The sequence below is a fragment of the Coregonus clupeaformis genome, chromosome 17 (genome assembly GCF_020615455.1).
Source record: "Coregonus clupeaformis isolate EN_2021a chromosome 17, ASM2061545v1, whole genome shotgun sequence".
Classification (NCBI taxonomy): Eukaryota; Metazoa; Chordata; class Actinopteri; order Salmoniformes; family Salmonidae; genus Coregonus; species Coregonus clupeaformis.
Genome location: NC_059208.1, coordinates 23,537,406 through 23,558,362, shown reverse-complemented (window position 1 = coordinate 23,558,362; position 20,957 = coordinate 23,537,406). Strand labels below are relative to the sequence as shown.

The 20,957-nt window shown below is 43.3% G+C and overlaps 1 protein-coding gene across 1 annotated transcript in view; it reads right to left on the bottom strand.

Moving 5' to 3' along the window:
- Nucleotides 1-20,957, bottom strand: part of LOC121586019 (E3 ubiquitin-protein ligase znrf2-like) — a 95,764-nt gene that overhangs the window by 5,436 nt on the left and 69,371 nt on the right. Inside the window, exon 3 of the mRNA XM_041902436.2 lies at nucleotides 147-252. Coding sequence (XP_041758370.1) covers nucleotides 147-252 — 106 coding nt within the window. The remainder of the gene's footprint in view (nucleotides 1-146; nucleotides 253-20,957) is intronic.

Genomic DNA, 20,957 nt, shown 5'->3' with positions numbered 1-20,957 from the left:
AGAGAGAGCAGGAATGATGATGCATACACGCACCGGTTGAGGAAAACAGGAGAGATCCCTCTTGTCGTGGGTTGTACAGAAAAATGTTGTGACAGTGAGAAAGAGAGAGGTATATAGAAAGAGGGGGAGAGAGGGGGGGGACTTACCCTTTGTGGTATATGCAGAGACAGGGCAGGCGAGCAATGGTGTCCCCCTGTAGCAGCTCCTCTAGGCAGATTGCACATTCACCTGCATCCTTACTCAGGACGTCCTCTAGAGGGAGGGAGGGAGGAAGGGAGGGGGAGAGGGAGAGGGAGAGAGAGAGAGAGAGAGAGAGAGAGAGAGAGAGAGAGAGAGAGAGAGAGAGAGAGAATTTGAGGTGAGAGAGAGAGAGAGAGAGAGAGAGAGAGAGAGAGAGAGAGAGAGAGAGAGAGAGAGAGAGAGAGAGACTTTAACTATTTGCACATTGTTACAACACTGTATATATACATAATATGACATTTGAAATGTCTTTATTCTTTTGAAACTTCTGAGTGTAATGTTTACTGTTAATATTTATTGTTTATTTCACTTTTGTTTACTATCTACTTCACTTGCTTTGGCAATGTTAACACACGTTTCCCATGCCAATAAAGCCCTTAAATTGAAATTGAATTGAATTGAATTGAGAGAGAGAGAGAGAGAGAGAGAGATAATGATTGTATTTACACTACATTTACTGAAGGGGGAGCTCTATATCCATGGTTAAGGGAGGGGGGAGGGAGACATAGAGAGAGCAGGAATGATGATGCATACACGCACCAGGCTCTAATGCTGTGGGACATGATGCGATGCTGACAGGAGGTGGAGAGGTGCATTTGGTATTTATTCTTTACAAACAACAACACACAGAGTTTAAAGCTAGTGCAGTTCTGCATCAAGCTCTGTATAGTGTGGACTTGATAGGAGGAGGAATCCTACTACTAAAATGTACAGTGTTCTATAATGGCTCTAGACTGACAACACAGCACTTCTCTGTCATAGGATCCCTCCTGAGGTCACAGAGAGGCATTACAACCATCTACTCTATTCTACTTTACTCTCCTCTACTACTCAGCAAATAATTCACCCTGGCACTCAGGCTACACTGGAGTCAGACTACACTGTCTAGCACAAGTACAACAAAATCAATGGATTGTCAGTCAAGGTTAATATTTTGTGGTTGATGACCGTTTCAGAATGAGCAAAGGGGACATTCCCAATAACTATTTGACTTGTAGCCTAAAATAATTAATTTACTTCTGCCTCCACACAACACAAAGTGAGTCCAAAATGGCACCCTATTCCCTATTAGACCAGAGACCTGGTCAAAAGTAGTATACTATATAGGGTGCCATTTCAGACTCATGCAAGTGTTTGCATACTTGTACCATTGTGTCAGCCTGTGTTAATAATTTGCATAATTCAACCAATCTCCCCATAAACAGAGTCACTATCTTCATTTCAACAGTTGGTTCTGTGGTTGTGTATGTAATGTTATCTACAGCCCGCAGACCAAACCCTGCTTCAATAATTGATTATTTACTCATGCTGGAAGTAAGTGAGAAGAAAAACTGCTCACATGCAGAATGAATTGTGTGCAGTGTGTGTACACGCACGCACCTACTTAAACACACACACGCACACACAACAACACGCACAAACTTGCTTCCACTCTCTCTCAATTGTTAGTTATTTTTATCTGCTGTGTTATAGAATCACATGCTACTGGCTCAGCTGACAGCTAGAGAGAGAGAGAGAGAGAGAGAGAGAGAGAGAGAGAGAGAGAGAGAGAGAGAGAGAGAGAGAGAGAGAGAGAGAGAGAGAGAGAGAGAGAGAGAGAGAGAGAGAGAGAGAGAGAGAAGGGAGAGGTGAGAGGAGGCGAGAGAGAGAGAGAGAGAGAGAGAGAATACCTGACCACTGTGACTGACCCAAACTTAAGGAAAGCTTTGACTATGTACAGACTCAGTGAGCATAGCCTTGCTATTGAGAAAGGCCGCCGTAGGCAGACCTGGCTCTCAAGAGAAGACAGGCTATGTGCACACTGCCCACAAAATGAGGTGGAAACTGAGCTGCACTTCCTAACCTGCGAAATTTGTGACCATATTAGAGACACATATTTCCCTCAGATTACAGCGATCCACAAAGAATTCGAAAACAAACCCAATTTTGATAAACTCCCTTATCTACTGGGTGAAAAACCACAGTGTGCCATCACAGCTGCAAGATTTGTGACCTGTTGCCACAAGAAAAGGGCAACCAGTGAAGAACAAACACCATTGTAAATACAACCCATATTTATGTTTATTTATTTTCCCATTTGTACTTTAACTATTTGCACATTGTTACAACACTGTATATATACATAATATGACATTTGAAATGTCTTTATTCATTTGAAACTTCTGAGTGTAATGTTTACTGTTAATATTTATTGTTTATTTCACTTTTGTTTATTATCTACTTCACTTGCTTTGGCAATGTTAACACACGTTTCCCATGCCAATAAAGCCCTTAAATTGAATTGAATTGAATTGAGAGAGAGAGAGAGAGAGAGAGAGAGAGAGAGAGAGAGAGAGAGAGAGAGAGAGAGAGAGAGAGAGAGAGAGAGAGAGAGAGAGAGAGAGAGAGAGAGAGAGAGAGAGAGAGTGAGAGCAGAGAGAGAGCGAGAGAGCAGAGAGAGAGAGAGCACATTCTTCTATAAATAATACTACCACGTGGGTTTTGATGTTGGTGACCTTGCACATACACGCACACACGTACACACACACACACACACACCCACACACACTGCAGGAGGTGTCTTCAACTGGAATATGATCCTTATTATATTATTCCAATCCAAAAGCTTTAAGAATGATGTATTGGAGATATCTGACCCCTTCTATCCCCAGTGTTAGTTTCCTTGTTAAATTGTCAATTCTTCTTTAACACAATTAGAGAAGAACAAGAGAGTCTTTGTTTCAGCTGAGACATCAAGATTCAGCAGAAACCTGAGCAGAACAGAGAGGGGAGTACCATTAATACTGAGATAATATGAGAGAGAGGGAGAAGGGGAGAGAGGGGGAGAGAGAGAGAGGGGGAGAGAGGGAGAAGGGGAGTGAGAGAGAGAGGAGTGGGAGATTTAGAAAGACAGAGAGTAGAGGACATAGGGGACACGACAAACATCAAATATTAGGAGGGTGGAAAAATTAGGATGACAAACAGCGGAGCGGAGCGAGGGAGCAAGAGAGAGTGATAGAACGAGGAATGATGATATCAGCACTTTATATTTATTATCCCCTGGAACCTGATAGACAGTGTGTGTGTGTATATGAGAGAGACACAGAGAGAGAGAGAGAGAAAGAGAGAGAGAGAAATAGAGAGAGAGAGAGCAAGAGAGAGAGGGAGAGAGAGAGCAAGAGAGAGAGAGCAAGAGAGAGAGAGAGAGAGAGAGAGAGAGAGAGAGAGAGAGAGAGAGAGAGAGAGAGAGAGAGAGAGAGAGAGAGAGAGAAAGACTTGTGCTCTGGCAGTAAACCCCAAAAAGACAAAAATAATGCTTTTCCAGAGAATATCTGGATGTCAGGGAATTAGACCAAAGTCCTCAATTGGTAAACCTACAAACAATGCATGCAGGGTCATTTGTTTTACATTAAGCATTACCAGGGGAACAGCAGGAACCTGATAGACAGTGTGTGATTGTGTGTGTGTATATGAGAGAGACACACAGAGAGAGAGAGAGAGAGAGAGAGAGAGAGAGAGAGAGAGAGAGAGAGAGAGAGAGAGAGAGAGAGAGAGAGAGAGAGAGAGAGAGAGAGAGAGAGAGAGAAAGACCTGTGCTCTGGCAGTAAACCCCAAAAAGACAAAAATAATGATTTTCCAGAGAAGATCCAGATCTCAGGGAATTAAACCAAAGTCCTCAATTGGTACAAAATATATAGAGTACTGCACACACTACAATTACTTAGGTTTAAAAATAAGCTCAACTGGACACCTTATTGAGGCAGTGAATGAACTGAGAGAAAAAGCACGCAGGAAATTCTACGCCATTAAAAAACTAATTCAAATTGAAATATCTAATAAAATTGGGCTAAAACTAATTCAATGTGTAATTGAACCAATTGCACTTTATGGCAGCGAGGTTTGGGGTCCACTTGCAAAACAAGATTTCACCCAGTGGGACAAACACCCAATTGAAACCCTGCATGCAGAGTTCTGTAAGATTCTCCTACATCCAGAGGAAAACTACAAACAATGCATGCAGGGTCATTTGTTTTGGTACTCTCCATTTGTAGCTTGTCACAGGTCCAGGAATGGCTGAAGGATTGCAATATTTACATGGAGCTAACCCTGCAGATAGCACTACTGGGTGATCTGAAAAGTCACAGTCAATTCGATCAATAATATAATAATACTTTTAGCAAAAATGTTTATTTTCAATTTACAATCTGTAGAAACAATGAGAATAGAAGGGTTCAGAACTTTTGTGAAACATCACAGTACAGTTGAGAAATATATGGCAAGTAGAAATCCAATATGGATGGAGCTGAAGGTTGGGACTAATAACAACTAATAACAACAAAATAACTAATGTAAAACATACTGTGTCCATAATAAGTATATAGGTTGAGAACTTTGTGAAAAAGAGCACAGTTTGGGGGATATGGCATGTAGAGGCAAACCGGATGGACATCATGAAAATGATCGGAGAGGTTGAGGGTAGAGGAAGTTCAGGAGTAAAAACAAACAAAATAGAATTATTGTAAAATTGACTGTGTCCATAAAATGTATATAGTACAGTGAGGGAATTAAGTGTTTGATCCCCTGCTGATTTTGTACGTTTGCCCACTGACAAAGACATGATCTGTCACGTTCGCTGAAGGAGGAGGACCAAGGTGAACATACTTATTTATTAAATGATTACACGAACAAAACAATAAATCAATACGTGACGTCCAAAGGTGCAAAACACAAACCTACACAGGAACAAGATCCCACAAACACTGTGGGAAAACAGCCTGTCTAAATATGGTTCCCAATCAGAGACAACCAGCAACAGCTGACACTCGTTGCCTCTGATTGAGAACCACTCTGGCCAACATAGATATACATGAACTAGAATAAACAAAGAACACTCACACCCTGGCTCAACATACAAGCGTCCCCAGAGCCAGGGCGTGACATGATCAGTCTATAATTTTAATGGTAGGTTTATTTGAACAGTGAGAGACAGAATAACAACAAAAAAATCCAGAAAAACGCATGTCAAAAATGTTATAAATTGATTTGCATTTTAATGAGGGAAATGAGTATTTGACCCATCTGCAAAACATGACTTAGTACTTGGTGGCAAAACCCTTGTTGGCAATCACAGAGGTCAGACGTTTCTTGTAGTTGGCCACCAGGTTTGCACACATCTCAGGAGGGATTTTGTCCCACTCCTCTTTGCAGATCTTCTCCAAGTCATTAAGGTTTTGAGCCTGACGTTTGGCAACTCGAACCTTCAGCTCCCTCCACAGATTTTCTATGGGATTAAGGTCTGGAGACTGGCTAGGCCACTCCAGGACCTTAATGTGCTTCTTCTTGAGCCACTCCTTTGTTGCCTTGGCCGTGTGTTTTGGGTCATTGTCATGCTGGAATACCCATCCACGACCCATTTTCAATGCCCTGGCTGAAGGAAGGAGGTTCTCACCCAAGATTTGACGGTACATGGCCCCGTCCATCGTCCCTTTGATGCGGTGAAGTTGTCCTGTCCCCTTAGCAGAAAAACACCCCCAAAGCATAATGTTTCCACCTCCATGTTTGACGGTGGGGATGGTGTTCTTGGGGTCATAGTCAGCATTCTTCCTCCTCCAAACACGACGAGTTGAGTTGATGCCAAAGAGCTCGATTTTGGTCTCATCTGACCACAACACTTTCACGCAGTTCTCCTCTGAATCATTCAGATGTTCATTGGCAAACTTCAGACGGGCCTGTATACGTGCTTTCTTGAGCAGGGGGACCTTGCGGGCGCTGCAGGATTTCAGTCTTTCACGGCGTAGTGTGTTACCAATTGTTTTCTTGGTGACTATGGTCCCAGCTGCCTTGAGGTCATTGACAAGATCCTCCCGTGTAGTTCTGGGCTGATTCCTCACCGTTCTCATGATCATTGCAACTCCACGAGGTGAGATCTTGCATGGAGCCCCAGGCCGAGGGAGATTGACCGTTCTTTTGTGTTTCTTCCATTTGCGAATAATCGCACCAACTGTTGTCACCTTCTCACCAAGCTGCTTGGCGATGGTCTTGTAGCCCATTCCAGCCTTGTGTAGGTCTACAATCTTGTCCCTGACATTCTTGGAGAGCTCTTTGGTCTTGGCCATGGTGGAGAGTTTGGAATCTGATTGATTGATTGCTTCTGTGGACAGGTGTCTTTTATACAGGTAACAAACTGAGATTAGGAGCACTCCCTTTAAGAGTGTGCTCCTAATCTCAGCTCGTTACCTGTATAAAAGACACCTGGGAGCCAGAAATCTTTCTGATTGAGAGGGGGTCAAATACTTATTTCCTTCATAAAAATGCAAATCAATTTATAACATTTTTTACATGCATTTTTCTGGAATTTTTGTTGTTATTCTGTCTCTCACTGTTCAAATAAACCTACCATTAAAATTATAGACTGATCATTTCTTTGTCAGTGGGCAAACGTACAAAATCAGCAGGGGATCAAATACTTTTTTCCCTCACTGTATATATATATATATATATATATATATATACTGTATATTTGCGGGGGAAAAAACATATGGGGGATTGGAAGTGATGCAGACAATTATGTTGATGGAAGTTACAATCTATCTGCAATATTAAAGCTGATCTACCCCCTAAAAAAAAACGTTTAAATAAATAAAACTAAAACAACTAATTAAATGAAAACAATGCATGCAGGGCAGAATTAGGACAATATCCACTAATAATAAAAACTCAAAAAATAGCAATTAAGTTTTGGAAACATCTCAAATACAGTGACCCTCTCTCATATCATTACTAAGCCCTGCAATGCCAAGAGCTGAGCAAAGAAAAGAGTCCCCTCATCCAGCTGGTCCTGGGGCTGAGTTCACAAACCTATTATACTAACACACTGAAGCCTCAGGACCAGAACATCTAATCAATCAGAATAAACCAAATTACAACACAGTCAAAACAAAACTACATTACTTTTTAGGAAACACAAGCACAAGCACAACGTAAAATGCAGTGCTATCCGGCCCTAAATCGACAGTACACCGTGGCTAACTATTTGACCATGGTTACAGATCAAAACTTTAGAAAAACCTTGACAAAGCACAGGATCAGTGAGCACAGCCTTGCCATTGAGAAGGTTAGACTGTTACGAGAATTTCTATCTCTAATTCAACTTAAGCTTGAATCATTACCAGAGGTTGTAAGGCTCTGGTTTTAATCATAAATGATTCAAGGTCCACAACCAGCAAGAATGATCTGTATTTTTATTCATGGAGAGCTCTGGCGCCAAAAGCCATACACTCCTGTTTTATACCCCTTGACACACAAAGGCACTTTGCTCCGCCCACCTTTAGGAGGCTTTTTGTAACCCGTTTTCTCAGTCCCCTTCACCCTGGAATGTTTAGTCCCGTCCCCCTCTGTTAGTGGGTTGCCACTACATTATAACTAACACCGTTCACACATGTATACTGTATTTGGGGTGAAATCCTTTAGTCATTATTCTTAAATACAAATGAATCTAACATAGACACAGGAAAACCTGGCTCCCCTACAACCACTGCACCACAGCAGAACCCGAGACAGAGCTGCATTTCCTGACAAAATGTCAAAAATATAAAACAATTAGAGAGTTTAATTTCCCCAAATTTCAAACGCTTATTCAAGGTTTCAAAGACCTCTCTGATGAGAATAGGCTACTCGTCCTGTTGGGGGAAGACGCAGAGAGCTGTGGGTTGGCAGCGCACTACATTGCTGCCTACCATAAGATGAGGGACAGTGTCTGACAGACCAACCAACCTGCACATGTCCTCTATGCTTATTGTTATTGTTATTGTTCAATGTATAGTTATTTTGACCCTTGATTATTGTTGTTACTGTTGTCCCGTTGACAATATTGATTATTATTATTTTAATTATGTTAATATTGTAAATCTCAAAAGTAAGCTTTGGCAATATGTACATTGTTACGTCATGCCAATAGAGCAAATTGAATTGAATTGAAAGAGAGAGAGAGGGAGAGAGAGAGAGAGAGAGAGAGAGAGAGAGAGAGAGAGAGAGAGAGAGAGAGAGAGAGAGAGAGAGAGAGTATGCGTGCACGCATGTGTATGTGTGTGCAAGCAAGAGTACGTGCAGTGCACTATTTACAGTATATTCCCTATATAGTGCTTGCTCTACAGTATATGGGCCCTCGTCAAAAGTAGTGCACTATAGAGGGAATAGGGTGCTGTTTGCGATGCAACCAGAAGCTACAGTACTTCATGATCTCTTATTTTACAATACAGTGTTCTCTCTGATCTGATTCCAAGGTGATCAAATTGTTTTCATTTCACTATAGGGACATTGATATGAGAGCATGAGAGAGAGCATTTGCTCTTAAATGGAGTTTAATCTAAATCCATCGCTGACCGTTAGAGACTCTCAGTGTGTGTGTGTGCTTTATTGGTGCCATCAGGCATGACAAGAGCTGTGTGTGATGTAACCTTTAAGCCCCTGCCTGCTGGAGCTGCTAGTTGGGATCTAGACTCCATCCAATAGGAGATCAGTGACGGGGCAGCTGCTGTGGTGTGTATGTGTTCAGCTTAGCCTGGACTCTGTTTCCACTGCTACAGGAATAGACCAGGGCTGCATAGCTCCGGAGACCAGCTGTGTGTGTGTGTGTGTCTCTCTCTACCCTGGGTTGAACATTTCTGAATAACATAGTTTAGGAGGCTGGGTGTATTGATTGTGTGTGTGCATGTGAGAGAGGCGTGAGTGTGTGTGTGTGAGAAAAATTGGGCGCTGTGTGTTTATATGTGTGTGTGCACGTGTGTGTGTGTACATGCATGGTAAACAGAGCTAAGCATCAGCGTTTCTGGTGTACATAACATTGGAGCGGTGGGTGTGTGCAGCAGGCTGCTCAGAGCTGAGGCTGGGATGGTCAGTGCTTTAGACTGGATTTATGACATCCTCTCAGTGACCTTGACAGATAGAGGGAGGGACAAAACACACCATGCACAGCACCACACACACACACACACACACACACACACACACACAACCGCACATACACATTGTATGTACAGTTAACTGCCAAAATGATAGAAACACCTGAGTAAATAAGGGATACAAAGTATATTGAATGCAGGTGCTTCCACACAGGTGTGGTTCCTGAGTTAATTAAGCAATTAACATCCCATCATGCTTAGGGTCATGTATAAAAATGCTGGGCAGGCCATTATTTTGGCAGTTACCTGTATATCATAAGCATATATGCAGCAACAGCATACACCATGGCTGTATCCCAATCCAAAGGCAGCTGCCTGCAGCCTATTGGCTTAAAAAGGCACCTACCTTTGTTGGTAGCATTTTTGCCAGAAGGTAACTGAAAAGGAATCTTATTTGAGATGGGATTTGAAGGCATAACGTTTGTTTACATTGTATCCACTGTAGTAGTGTGAACAGTACAAAGCGCTATGAGTTCCTCAAAAAGTTCTATAGCTGCACCATTGACAGCATCTTGACTGGCTGCATCACCGCTTGGTATGGCAACTGCTTGGCTGCAAGGCGCTACAGAGGGTAGTGCGTACGGCCCAGTACTTCCAAGCTCCCTGCCATCCAGGACCTCTATACCAGGAGGTATCAGAGAAAGGCCCTATAAATTGTCAAAGACTCCAGCCACCCAAGTCATAGACTGTTCTCTGCTAATGCACAGCAAGCAGTACCGATGCACCAAGTATGGAACCAGCAGGACCCTGAACAGCTTCTATCCCCAAGCCATAAGACTGCTAAATAGTTAGCTAAATAGTTAACCAATACCTATCTGGATTGACCCTTTTTGCAATAACTATTTTGACTCATCACATACGCTGCTGTTACAGTTTATTATCTATCCTGTTACCTAGTCATTTTATCCCTACCTATATGTACACATCTACCTCAATTACCTCTTACCCCTGCAACAAAGACTTGCTTCTGGTCAGGCAGGTCACCTGTGATACAAGTCAGTATTTGACGTCCATCCATGTCTGAGGACGTCGGGAGATGACATGGAAACCGGCCACTAGAGGCAACAGTGATCGCTGTTACCTTCAAGTAGGTTTCAGTTTTGCTAGGACGTTGTGGACAGGGATGATGGATAGGTGTAAGCATCTGCCTATGGTTCCAAAGGTTGCATGTTCAAATACAGCAATAGAAAGTCATTTCTGATATTTTTGTTTTAAGCTTATCCCAAACCTTAACCCTAACCTTAACAATTCAGAGTTAATGCCTAAACTTAACCTTGGAATGATACAGTGAAGTAAACAAACACATTGAAATTTGACATTTGGAAAAACTTTTAAATTTGACGTTTAAGAAACATGAATGAATGTCTAATTCTAACATGAGACTGTGAGAGCTAGTTGGTACTGGTACCCCGTGTATATAGCCAAGTTATAGTTACTCATTGTGTATTTTTCCTTGTGTTATTATTTTTCTATTATTTCAATGTTTTTCTCTCTGCATTGAAGGGAAGGGCCCGTAACTAAGCATTTCACTGTTAGTCTACACCTGTTGTTTACGAAGCATGTGACAAATAACATTTGCAGTACCAGGGAGTGATCAGACCAAAGCACCAGCAGGGTATCAGACAATATCTCAACATGACCTCTGACACCTTCCACTCCGACCCAACCCAGGTCAAGACCTCTGTAGAATGAGTGGGAGGGGGGAGTGTGCAGGGTAAGCCCTCTTTCCTTCACCTGTTTCCTCCTCAATCTGGCCTCCTCACTTTTATGATAACATAGAGTGCCTCTCTCTCTCTCTCTCTCTCTCTCTCTCTCTCTCTCTCTCTCTCTCTCTCTCTCTCTCTCTCTCTCTCTCTCTCTCTCTCTCTCTCTCTCTCTCTCTCTCTCTCTCTCTCTCAATTCAATTCAATTCAATTTCAATTTAAGGGCTTTATTGGCATGGGAAACATATGTTAACATTGCCAAAGCAAGTGAAGTAGATAGTAAACAAAAGTGAAATAAACAATAAATATTAACAGTAAACATTACACTCAGAAGTTCCAAAATAATAAAGACATTTCAAAAGTGGTCAGATGACGCAGATGCTAAGCTACAGGACTGTTTTGCTAGCACAGACTGGAACATGTTCCGGGATTCTTCAGACAGCATTGAGGAGTACACCACATCAGTCACTGGCTTCATCAATAAGTGCATCGATGATGTCGTCCCCACAGTGACCGTACGTACATACCCCAACCAGAAGCCATGGATTACAGGAAACATCCGCACTGAGCTAAAGGGTAGAGCTGCCGCCTTCAAGGAACGGGACTCTAACCCGGACGCTTATAAGAAATCCCGCTATGACCTCAGACGAACCATCAAACAGACAAAAGAGTCAATACAGGTCTAAGATTGAATCGTACTACACTGGCTCTGACGCTCGTCGGATGTGGCAGGGCTTGAAAACTATTACAGACTACAAAGGGAAGCACAGCCGCGAGCTGCCCAGTGACACAAGCCTACCAGACGAGCTAAACCACTTCTATGCTCGCTCGAGGCAAGCAACACTGAAGCATGCATGAGAGCACCAGCTGTTCCGGGATGACTATGTGATCACGCTCTCCGTAGCCGATGTGAGTAAGACTTTTAAGCAGGTCAACATTCACAAGGCCGCAGGGCCAGACGGATTACCAGGACGTGTACTCCGAGCATGTGCTGACCAACTGGCAAGTGTCTTCACTGACATTTTCAACATGTCCCTGACTGAGTCTGTAATACCAACATGTTTCAAGCAGACCACCATAGTCCCCGTGCCCAAGGACTCTAAGATAACCTGCCTAAATGACTACCGACCCGTAGCACTGACGTCTGTAGCCATGAAGTGCTTTGAAAGGCTGGTCATGGCTCACATCAACAGCATTATCCCAGAAACCCTAGACCCACTCCAATTTGCATACCGCCCCAACAGATCCACAGATGATGCAATCTCTATTGCACTCCACACTGCCCTTTCCCACCTGGACAAGAGGAACACCTACGTGAGAATGCTATTCATTGACTACAGCTCAGCATTCAACACCATAGTGCCCTCTAAGCTCATCACTAAGCTAAGGATCCTGGGACTAAACACCTCCCTCTGCAACTGGATCCTGGACTTCCTGACGGGCCGCCCCCAGGTGGTAAGGGTAGGTAACAACACATCTGCCACACTGATCCTCAACACGGGGGCCCCTCAGGGGTGCGTGCTCAGTCCCCTCCTGTACTCTCTGTTCACCCATGACTGCATGGCCAGGCACGACTCCAACACCATCATTAAGTTTGCCGACGACACAACAGTGGTAGGCCTGATCACCGACAACGATGAGACAGCCTATAGGGAGGAGGTCAGAGATCTGGCCGTGTGGTGCCAGGACAACAACCTCTCCCTCAACGTGACCAAGACAAAGGAGATGATTGTGGACTACAGGAAAAAAAGAGGACTGAGCACGCCCCCATTCTCATCGACGGGGCTGTAGTGGAACAGGTTGAGAGCTTCAAGTTCCTTGGTGTCCACATCACCAACGAACTATCATGGTCCAAACACACCAAGACAGTCGTGAAGAGGGCACGACAAAGCCTATTCCCCTCAGGAGACTAAAAGATTTGGCATGGGTCCTCAGATCCTCAAAAAATTCTACAGCTGCACCATCGAGAGCATTCTGACTGGTTGCATCACCGCCTGGTATGGCAACTGCTTGGCCTCCGACTGCAAGGCACTACAGAGGGTAGTGCGTACGGCCCAGTACATCACTGGGGCAAAGCTTCCTGCCATCCAGGACCTCTATACCAGGCGGTGTCAGAGGAAGGCCCTCAAAATTGTCAAAGACTCCAGCCACCCTAGTCATAGACTGTTCTCTCTGCTACCGCACGGCAAGCGGTACCGAGTGCCAAGTCTAGGTCCAAAAGACTTCTCAACAGCTTCTACCCCCAAGCCATAAGACTCCTGAACAGCTAATCATGGCTACCCGGACTATTTGCACTGCCCCCCCCACCCCATCCTTTTTACGCTGCTGCTACTCTGTTAAGTATTTATGCATAGTCACTTTAACTCTACCCACATGTACATATTACCTCAACTACCTCAACTAGCCGGTGCCCCCGCACATTGACTCTGCAACGGTAACCCCCTGTATATATAGCCTCCCTACTGTCACTTTATTTTACTTCTGCTCTTTTTTTTCTCAACACTTTTTTTTGTTGTTGTTTTATTTTTTACTTTTTTGTTTAAAATAAATGCACTGTTGGTTAAGGACTGTAAGTAAGCATTTCACTGTAATGTCTGCACCTGTTGTATTCGGCGCATGTGCCCGAGCCGACTAGGTGAAATATCTGTCGATGTGCCCTTGAGCAAGGCACTTAACCCTAATTGCTCCTGTAAATCGCTCTGGATAAGAGCGTCTGCCAAATGACCAAAAACAAAAACAAAACATGTGACCAATACAATTTGATTTGATTTGATTTGATTTGATTTGTAACAATGTGCAAACAGTTAAAGTACAAATGGGAAAATAAATAAACATAAATATGGATTGTATTTACAATGGTGTTTGTTCTTCACTGGTTTCCCTTTTCTTGTGGCAACAGGTCACAAATGTTAATGCTGTGATGGCACACTGTGGTTTTTCACCCAGGAGATAAGGTAGTTTATAAAAATGTGGTTTGTTTTCGAATTCTTTGTGGATCGCTGTAATCTGAGGGAAATATGTGTCTCTAATATGGTCACACATTTCGCAGGTTAGGAAGTGCAGCTCAGTTTCCACCTAATTTTGTGGGCAGTGTGCACATAGCCTGTCTTCTCTTGAGAGCCAGGTCTGCCTACGGCGGCCTTTCTCAATAGCAAGGCTCACTGAGTCTGTACATAGTCAAAGCTTTCCTTAAGTTTGGGTCAGTCACAGTGGTCAGGTATTCTGCCACTGTGTACTCTCTGTTTAGCATTCTAGTTTGCTCAGTTTTTTTGTTAATTCTTTCCAATGTGTCAAGTAATTCTTTTTTTGTTTTCTCATGATTTGGTTGGGTCTAATTGTATTGTTGTTGTTGTCCTGGGGCTCTGTGGGGTCTGTTTGTGTTTGTGAACAGAGCCCCAGGACCAGCTTACTTAGGGGACTCTTCTCCAAGTTCATCTCTCTGTAGGTGATGGCTTTGTTATGGAAGGTTTGGGAATCGCTTCCTTTTAAGTGGTTATAGAATTGAATGGCTCTTTTCTGGATTTTGATAATTAGCGGGTATCGGCCTAATTCTGCTCTGCATGCATTATTTGGTGTTTTTCGTTGTACACGGAGGATATTTTAGCAGAATTCTGCATGCAGAGTCTCAATTTGGTGTTTGTCCCATTTTGTGAATTCTTGGTTGGTGAGTGGACCCCAGACCTCACAACCATAAAGCGCAATGGGTTCTATAACTGATTCAAGTATTTTTAGCCAGATCCTAATTGGTATGTCAAATGTTATGTTCCTTTTGATGGCATAGAAGGCCCTTCTTGCCTTGTCTCTCAAATCGTTCACAGCTTTGTGGAAGTTACCTGTGGCGCTGATGTTTAGGCCGAGGTATGTATAGTTTTTTGTGTGCTCTAGGGCAATGGTGTCTAGATGGAATTTGTATTTGTGGTCCTGGCAACTGGACCTTTTTGGAACACCATTATTTTTGTCTTACTGAGATTTACTGTCAGGGCCCAGGTGTTTTTTGCCAATTTTAACCGCACACTTGTTGTTTGTGTACATGGATTTTAAAATGTTGTATGTTTTTCCCCCAACACCACTTTCCATCAATTTGTATAGCAGACCCTCATGCCAAATTGAGTCAAAAGCTTTTTTGAAATCAACAAGACTTTGCCTTTGTTTTGGTTTGTTTGTTTGTCAATTAGGGTGTGCAGGGTGAATACGTGGTCTGTCGTACGGTAATTTGGTAAAAAGCCAATTTGACATTTGCTCAGTACATTCTTTTCACTGAGGAAATGAACTAGTCTGCTGTTAATGATAATGCAGAGGATTTTCTCAAGGTTGCTGTCGACGCATATCCCACGGTAGTTATTGGGGTCAAATCTGTCTCCACTTTTGTGGATTGGGGTCCTTGGTTCCAAATATTGGGGAATATGCCAGAGCTAAGGATGATGTTAAAGAGTTTAAGTATAGCTAATTGGAATTTGTGATCTGTATATTTTATAATTTAATTGAGGATACCATCAACACCACAGGCCTTTTTGGGTTGGAGGGTTTGTATTTTGTCCTGTAGTTCATTCAATGTAATTGGAGAATCCAGTGGGTTCTGGTAGTCTTTAATAGTTGATTCTAAGATTTGCATTTGATCATTTTCTTGCTGTTTGTTCTTTGTTATAGGGCCAAAAAGATTGGCGAAGTGGTTTACCCATACATCTCTGTGTTGTTGTTTGTTTTCCAATTTTCCCAGAAGTGGTTAGAGTCTATGGATTCTTCAATTACATTGAGCTGATTTCTGACATGCTGTTCCTTCTTTTTCCGTAGTGTATTTCTGTATTGTTTTAGTGATTCACCATAGTGAAGGCGTAGGCTCAGGTTTTCTGGGTCTCTATGTTTTTGGTTGGATAGGTTTCTCAATTTCTTTCTTAGGTTTTTCATTCTTCATCAAACCATTTGTCACTGTTGTTACTTTTCTTCGATTTTCTGTTAGAGATTTTTAGATTTGATAGGGAAGCTGAGAGATCAAATATACTGTTTAGGTTTTCTACTGCCAAGTTTACACCTTCACTATTACAGTGGAACGTTTTGTCCAGGAAATTGTCTAAAAGGGATTGAATTTGTTGTTGCCTAATTGTTTTTTGGTAGGTTTCGACACTACTGTGCTTCCATCTATAGCATTTCTTAATATTATTCAGTTCCTTTGGCTTTGATGCCTCATGATTGAGTATTGCTCTGTTCAAGTAGACTGTGATTTTGCTGTGGTCTGATAGGGGTGTCAGTGGGCTGACTGTGAACGCTCTGAGAGACTCTGGGTTGAGGTCAGTGATAAAGTAGTCTACAGTACTACTGCCAAGAGATGAGCTATAGGTGTACCTACCATAGGAGTCACCTCGAAGCCTACCATTGATTATGTACATACCCAGCGTGCGACAGAGCTGCAGGAGTTGTGACCCGTTTTTGTTGATTATGTTGTCGTAATTGTGCCTAGGGGGGCATATAGGGGAGGGAATGCTGTCACCTCCAGGTAGGTGTTTGTCCCCCTGTGTGCTGAGGGTGTCAGGTTCTTGTCCAGTTCTGGCATTTAGGTCGCCACAGACTAGTACATATCCCTGGGTCTGGAAATGATTGATGATTGAAGCTGTCTTCATTATAGTATGGGCTCTCTCTCTCTCGCTCTCTCTCTCTCTCTCTCTCTCTCTCTCTCTCTCTCTCTCTCTCTCTCTCTCTCTCTCTCTCTCTCTCTCTCTCTCTCTCTCTCTCTCTCTCTCTCTCTCTCTCTCTCTCTCTCTCTCTCTCTCTCTCTCTCTCTCTCTCTCTCTCTCTCTCTCTCTCTCTCTCTCTCTCTCTCTCTCTCTCCTCTGCCCACAGCCCAGCCCCCCATTTATACTCAACAAAACTATGAATGCAACATGCAACAATTTAAACGATTTTACTGACTTATAGTTCATAAAAGGAAATCAGTCAATTGATTAGGCCCTAATATATGGATTTCACATGACTGAGCAGGGGCGCAGCCATGGGTGGGCCTGGGAGGAAATCAGCAAATTAGAATGAGTTTTTCACCACAAAAGGGCTTTATTACTGACAGAAATACTCCTCAGTGTCATCAGCTGTCCGAGTGGCTGGTCTCAGACGATCCCGCAGGTGAAGAAGCCGAATGTGGAGGTCCTGGGCTGGCATGGTTACACGTGGTCTGCGGTTGTGAAGCCGTTGGACGTACTGCCAAATTCTCTAAAACGACGTTGGAGGCAGCTTATGGTAGAGAAATGAACATTACATTCTCTGGCAACAGCTCTGGTGGATATTCCTGCAGTCAGCATTCCAATTGCACACTCGCTCAAAACTTGAGACATCTGTGGCATTGTGTTATGTGACAAAACTGCACATTTTAGTGGCATTTTATTGTCTCCAGCACAAGGTGTGTGTCACGATCGTCAAAGAGAGTGGACCAAGGCGCAGCGTGATATGCGTACATATTTTATTAGAGTACTTTACACAACTAACAAAACAACAAAACGAAACGTGAAGTCCTCGGTCATACAAACAAACCTACACGGAACAAGATCCCACAAAAGACAATTGCACAATAGGCTGCCTAAGTATGGTTCCCAATCAGAGACAACAAGCAACAGCTGATTCACGTTGCCTCTGATTGAGAACCACCCCGGCCAACATAGAAACACATAAACTAGATCGTGAACATAGAACACAACACATAGACACTACACACCCTGGCTCAACATAAAAGAGTCCCTAGAGCCAGGGCGTGACAGTGTGCCTGTGTAATGATCATGCTGTTTAATCAGCTTCTTGATATGCCACAGCTGTCAGGTGGATGGATTAACTTGGCAAAGGAAAAATGCTCACTGACAAGGATGTAAACAAATTTGTGCAAAACATTTGAGATAAATAAGCTTTTTGTGGTTATGGAATATTTCTGGGATCTTTTATTTAAGCTCATGAAACATGGGACCAACGCTTTACATGTTGCGTTTATATTTTTGTTCAATATACAAACGACACACACCATGCAAATGAATGGAGATTGATTTGAGGTGCCAAAAATATAAACCATAAATATATTCCTAACAACTTCTATCCCTGGTTCTGAAGTTGGAAGGCTGTGGCAGTGTAAAATGAGTTACGCTAGGAGGGAATAATATTCACAGAGCTCCGGTGGGTCTGTATGGGGGAGGGCGGGGTCTGTATGGGGAGGGTGAAAGATTTTCATGCAGAGCTAATCATTGAGACACATTGAAATGGGCTCATCTCCCTTCAAATGACACGCCAGGGTTTCTTCACAGGATGATGTATCTGTATGAGACAGCTGTGCGTGCCCTAGAAAAGCCTGTGTGTGTGTGTGTGTGTGTGTGTGTGTGTGGCATGCTTGTTTGACTTAACACTCCATCTGTATTATGTCTGTTGTGGGCTGTGTGTGGGGATGGCAGTAGGATACCTGGACTAGACAAAACATGCATGCATGCACACACACACACGCGCACTCTCCAGACATTGTGGCAGTCGTGTTGAAATTCCAATAGTACAGATTGCTAGGGGATGGTATGGGAGGATAGGGGAGGAGGACGAGGGAGGAGGGAGGAGGAGGAGGTGGGGAGGGGGCAGGTAGAGACTGTCCTTGAGGTGCACAACCCAAACAGCTCAGATGCACATGAACATGCTGATTAAACACCTTCAGGGTGTATGGTGTGTGTGTATTTGTGAGTGAGTGTGTTTGGTGTAAGGGGTGTGTGTGTGTGTGTGTGTGTGTGAGAGAGAGAAAGAGAGAGAGAGAGAGAGAGAGAGAGAGAGAGAGAGAGAGAGAGAGAGAGAGAGAGAGAGAGAGAGAGAGAGAGAGAGAGAGAGAGAGAGAGAGAGAGAGAAAGAAAGAAAGAAAGAAAGAAAGAAAGAAAGAAAGAAAGAAAGAAAGAAAGAAAGAAAGAAAGAAAGAAAGAAAGAAAGAAAGAGAGAAAGAAAGAAAGAACGAGTGTGTGTGTGTGTGTGTGTGTGTGTGTGTGTGTGTGTGCTAAAAGTAAAAGATTATAGCTTCTAGACTCTGTTAGTGTGTGTTGTCTGGACTGAGCTCAGCTAGACATAGCCTCAGGACACACAGACAGGGACAGTTAGGGACCCAGTGAAAAGGCTTGATCAACATTAGACTACACAGGCATCATAAAGACATCATTAGCATCTCCCTCAACACAGACCACTGGCCACTCATTTCAATCACTTCATTACACATGCATGCACACACACACACACACACACACACACACACACACACACACACACACACACACACACACACTAACCCTCATTAACATGTGCAGCTGATCCACCATCTTGGAGTCTAAGGACAGGTCAGAAGCCTGTGTCGTGATGGAGGACCATATTACTGTGGTAATGGGGTCGGTGACGTTAGCGTGTGTCATGGGTCATCTCTGGACCAGACAGACACAGAATGGATGATTAGCAAAACAATCACTGGAAACACTGTCTCTCTAGCTAGAAACTGGAGAAAGGAAACGTGACACTAAGTGTCTGCCCCAAATGGCAGCCTATTCCCTATTTAGTGCACCACGTTTTGACCAGGGCTCATTCGGGACTAGGCCTAATTTAAATCATAAGCACTGACCAATTGAAGGAATGGGATATTAATACAGTGTATTATTAACCTGAATGCACTCTTATGTAGCTGATAGAAATGATGAACACCACCAAGATCAAAACCATCATCAATATTGTGTTCATAATGTATTCTACTTCTCTCAAAAACATATGATTTAGACCAATGTCACTGTATTAGGCTACATAAATAATCTAGTATAATACATTCCCTGCCTCCTTTCTCTATTCAGCTCATACACAACAGAGAGCACTAAACCGTGGCTAAAGATTCATTTAGACAATACTACAGGATCAATGTTGATCAATGTTGAGTCTGATCCAACAGCACCGAGCCTGGGCAACTCTAAAGCCACAAGGACTCCTTTTAGACCTGGAAGGCCAAGCACACACACACACACACACACACACACACACACACACACACACACACACACACACACACACACACACACACACACACACACACACACACACACACACACAGAAGTCCTCTCTGTGTGTCACGGACTGGGCAGGCAGCCCCTATAGGCTAATTAAAGTAAGGACAGAGAGCTAAAGCCATGATGATAAGTCAGTGTGGACAGGTATCGATTAGTCCCTGCTTTTCGGGCTCTTCTGTGGTGTTTTAGCTGAAAAATAAGTTGGCAGTCAGTTGGAGTGTGGAGAGAGTCCCAGCAGAGAACCCTGCTCTGACACTGAGCCAAGAGGACCAGCCTTAACATGCAGGGCAGCAGGCAGAGAGAGAGAGAGAGAGAGAGAGAGAGAGAGAGAGAGTTTACTGTTAATATTTATTGTTTATTTCACTTTTGTTTACTATCTACTTCACTTGCTTTGGCAATGTTAACATACGTTTCCCATGCCAATAAAGCCCTTAAATTGAAATTGAATTGAATTGAGAGAGAGAGAGAGAGAGAGAGAGAGAGAGAGAGAGAGAGAGAGAGAGAGAGAGAGAGAGAGAGAGAGAGAGAGAGAGAGAGAGAGAGAGAGAGAGAGAGAGAGAGAGAGAGTGAGAGAGAGAGAGAGAGTGAGTGAGTGAGTGAAACAGAAAGAGCCAGACTGCCCATTTAATCAACCAGGCCAAAGCCAGCTGGACTCTCCCCCTCCTCAGCCCTCTCAAAGCCTGCAAACAGCCCTAGTCACAGCCTGCAAAGAACCATAGGGCTGGAGCGTGGAGGCTGGAGACAGCCCTCTCTTGGCTGTGGTCAGAGAGTCTGTTGGTCTGACAGATAGAGATAGATAGATTTTCTACGGTTTGTCCATGTTAGAATAGGGTTTCACTGTTTGATTTATGGTAATATTGTACCATAATTGACACCTCCCACCACTCCTGTTTCTCTCTGTTATTCTTGGCTGGGACATTGTGGAGACAAAGTTACAAAAGGGCGTGAGAACCTGTGTTTTGATCTTTGCTGATGGAAAACACACCTTTGGTTGTGTGTGTGCATTTCCATGACTATAGAAATCACCTGCTGAGAAGGTGTCT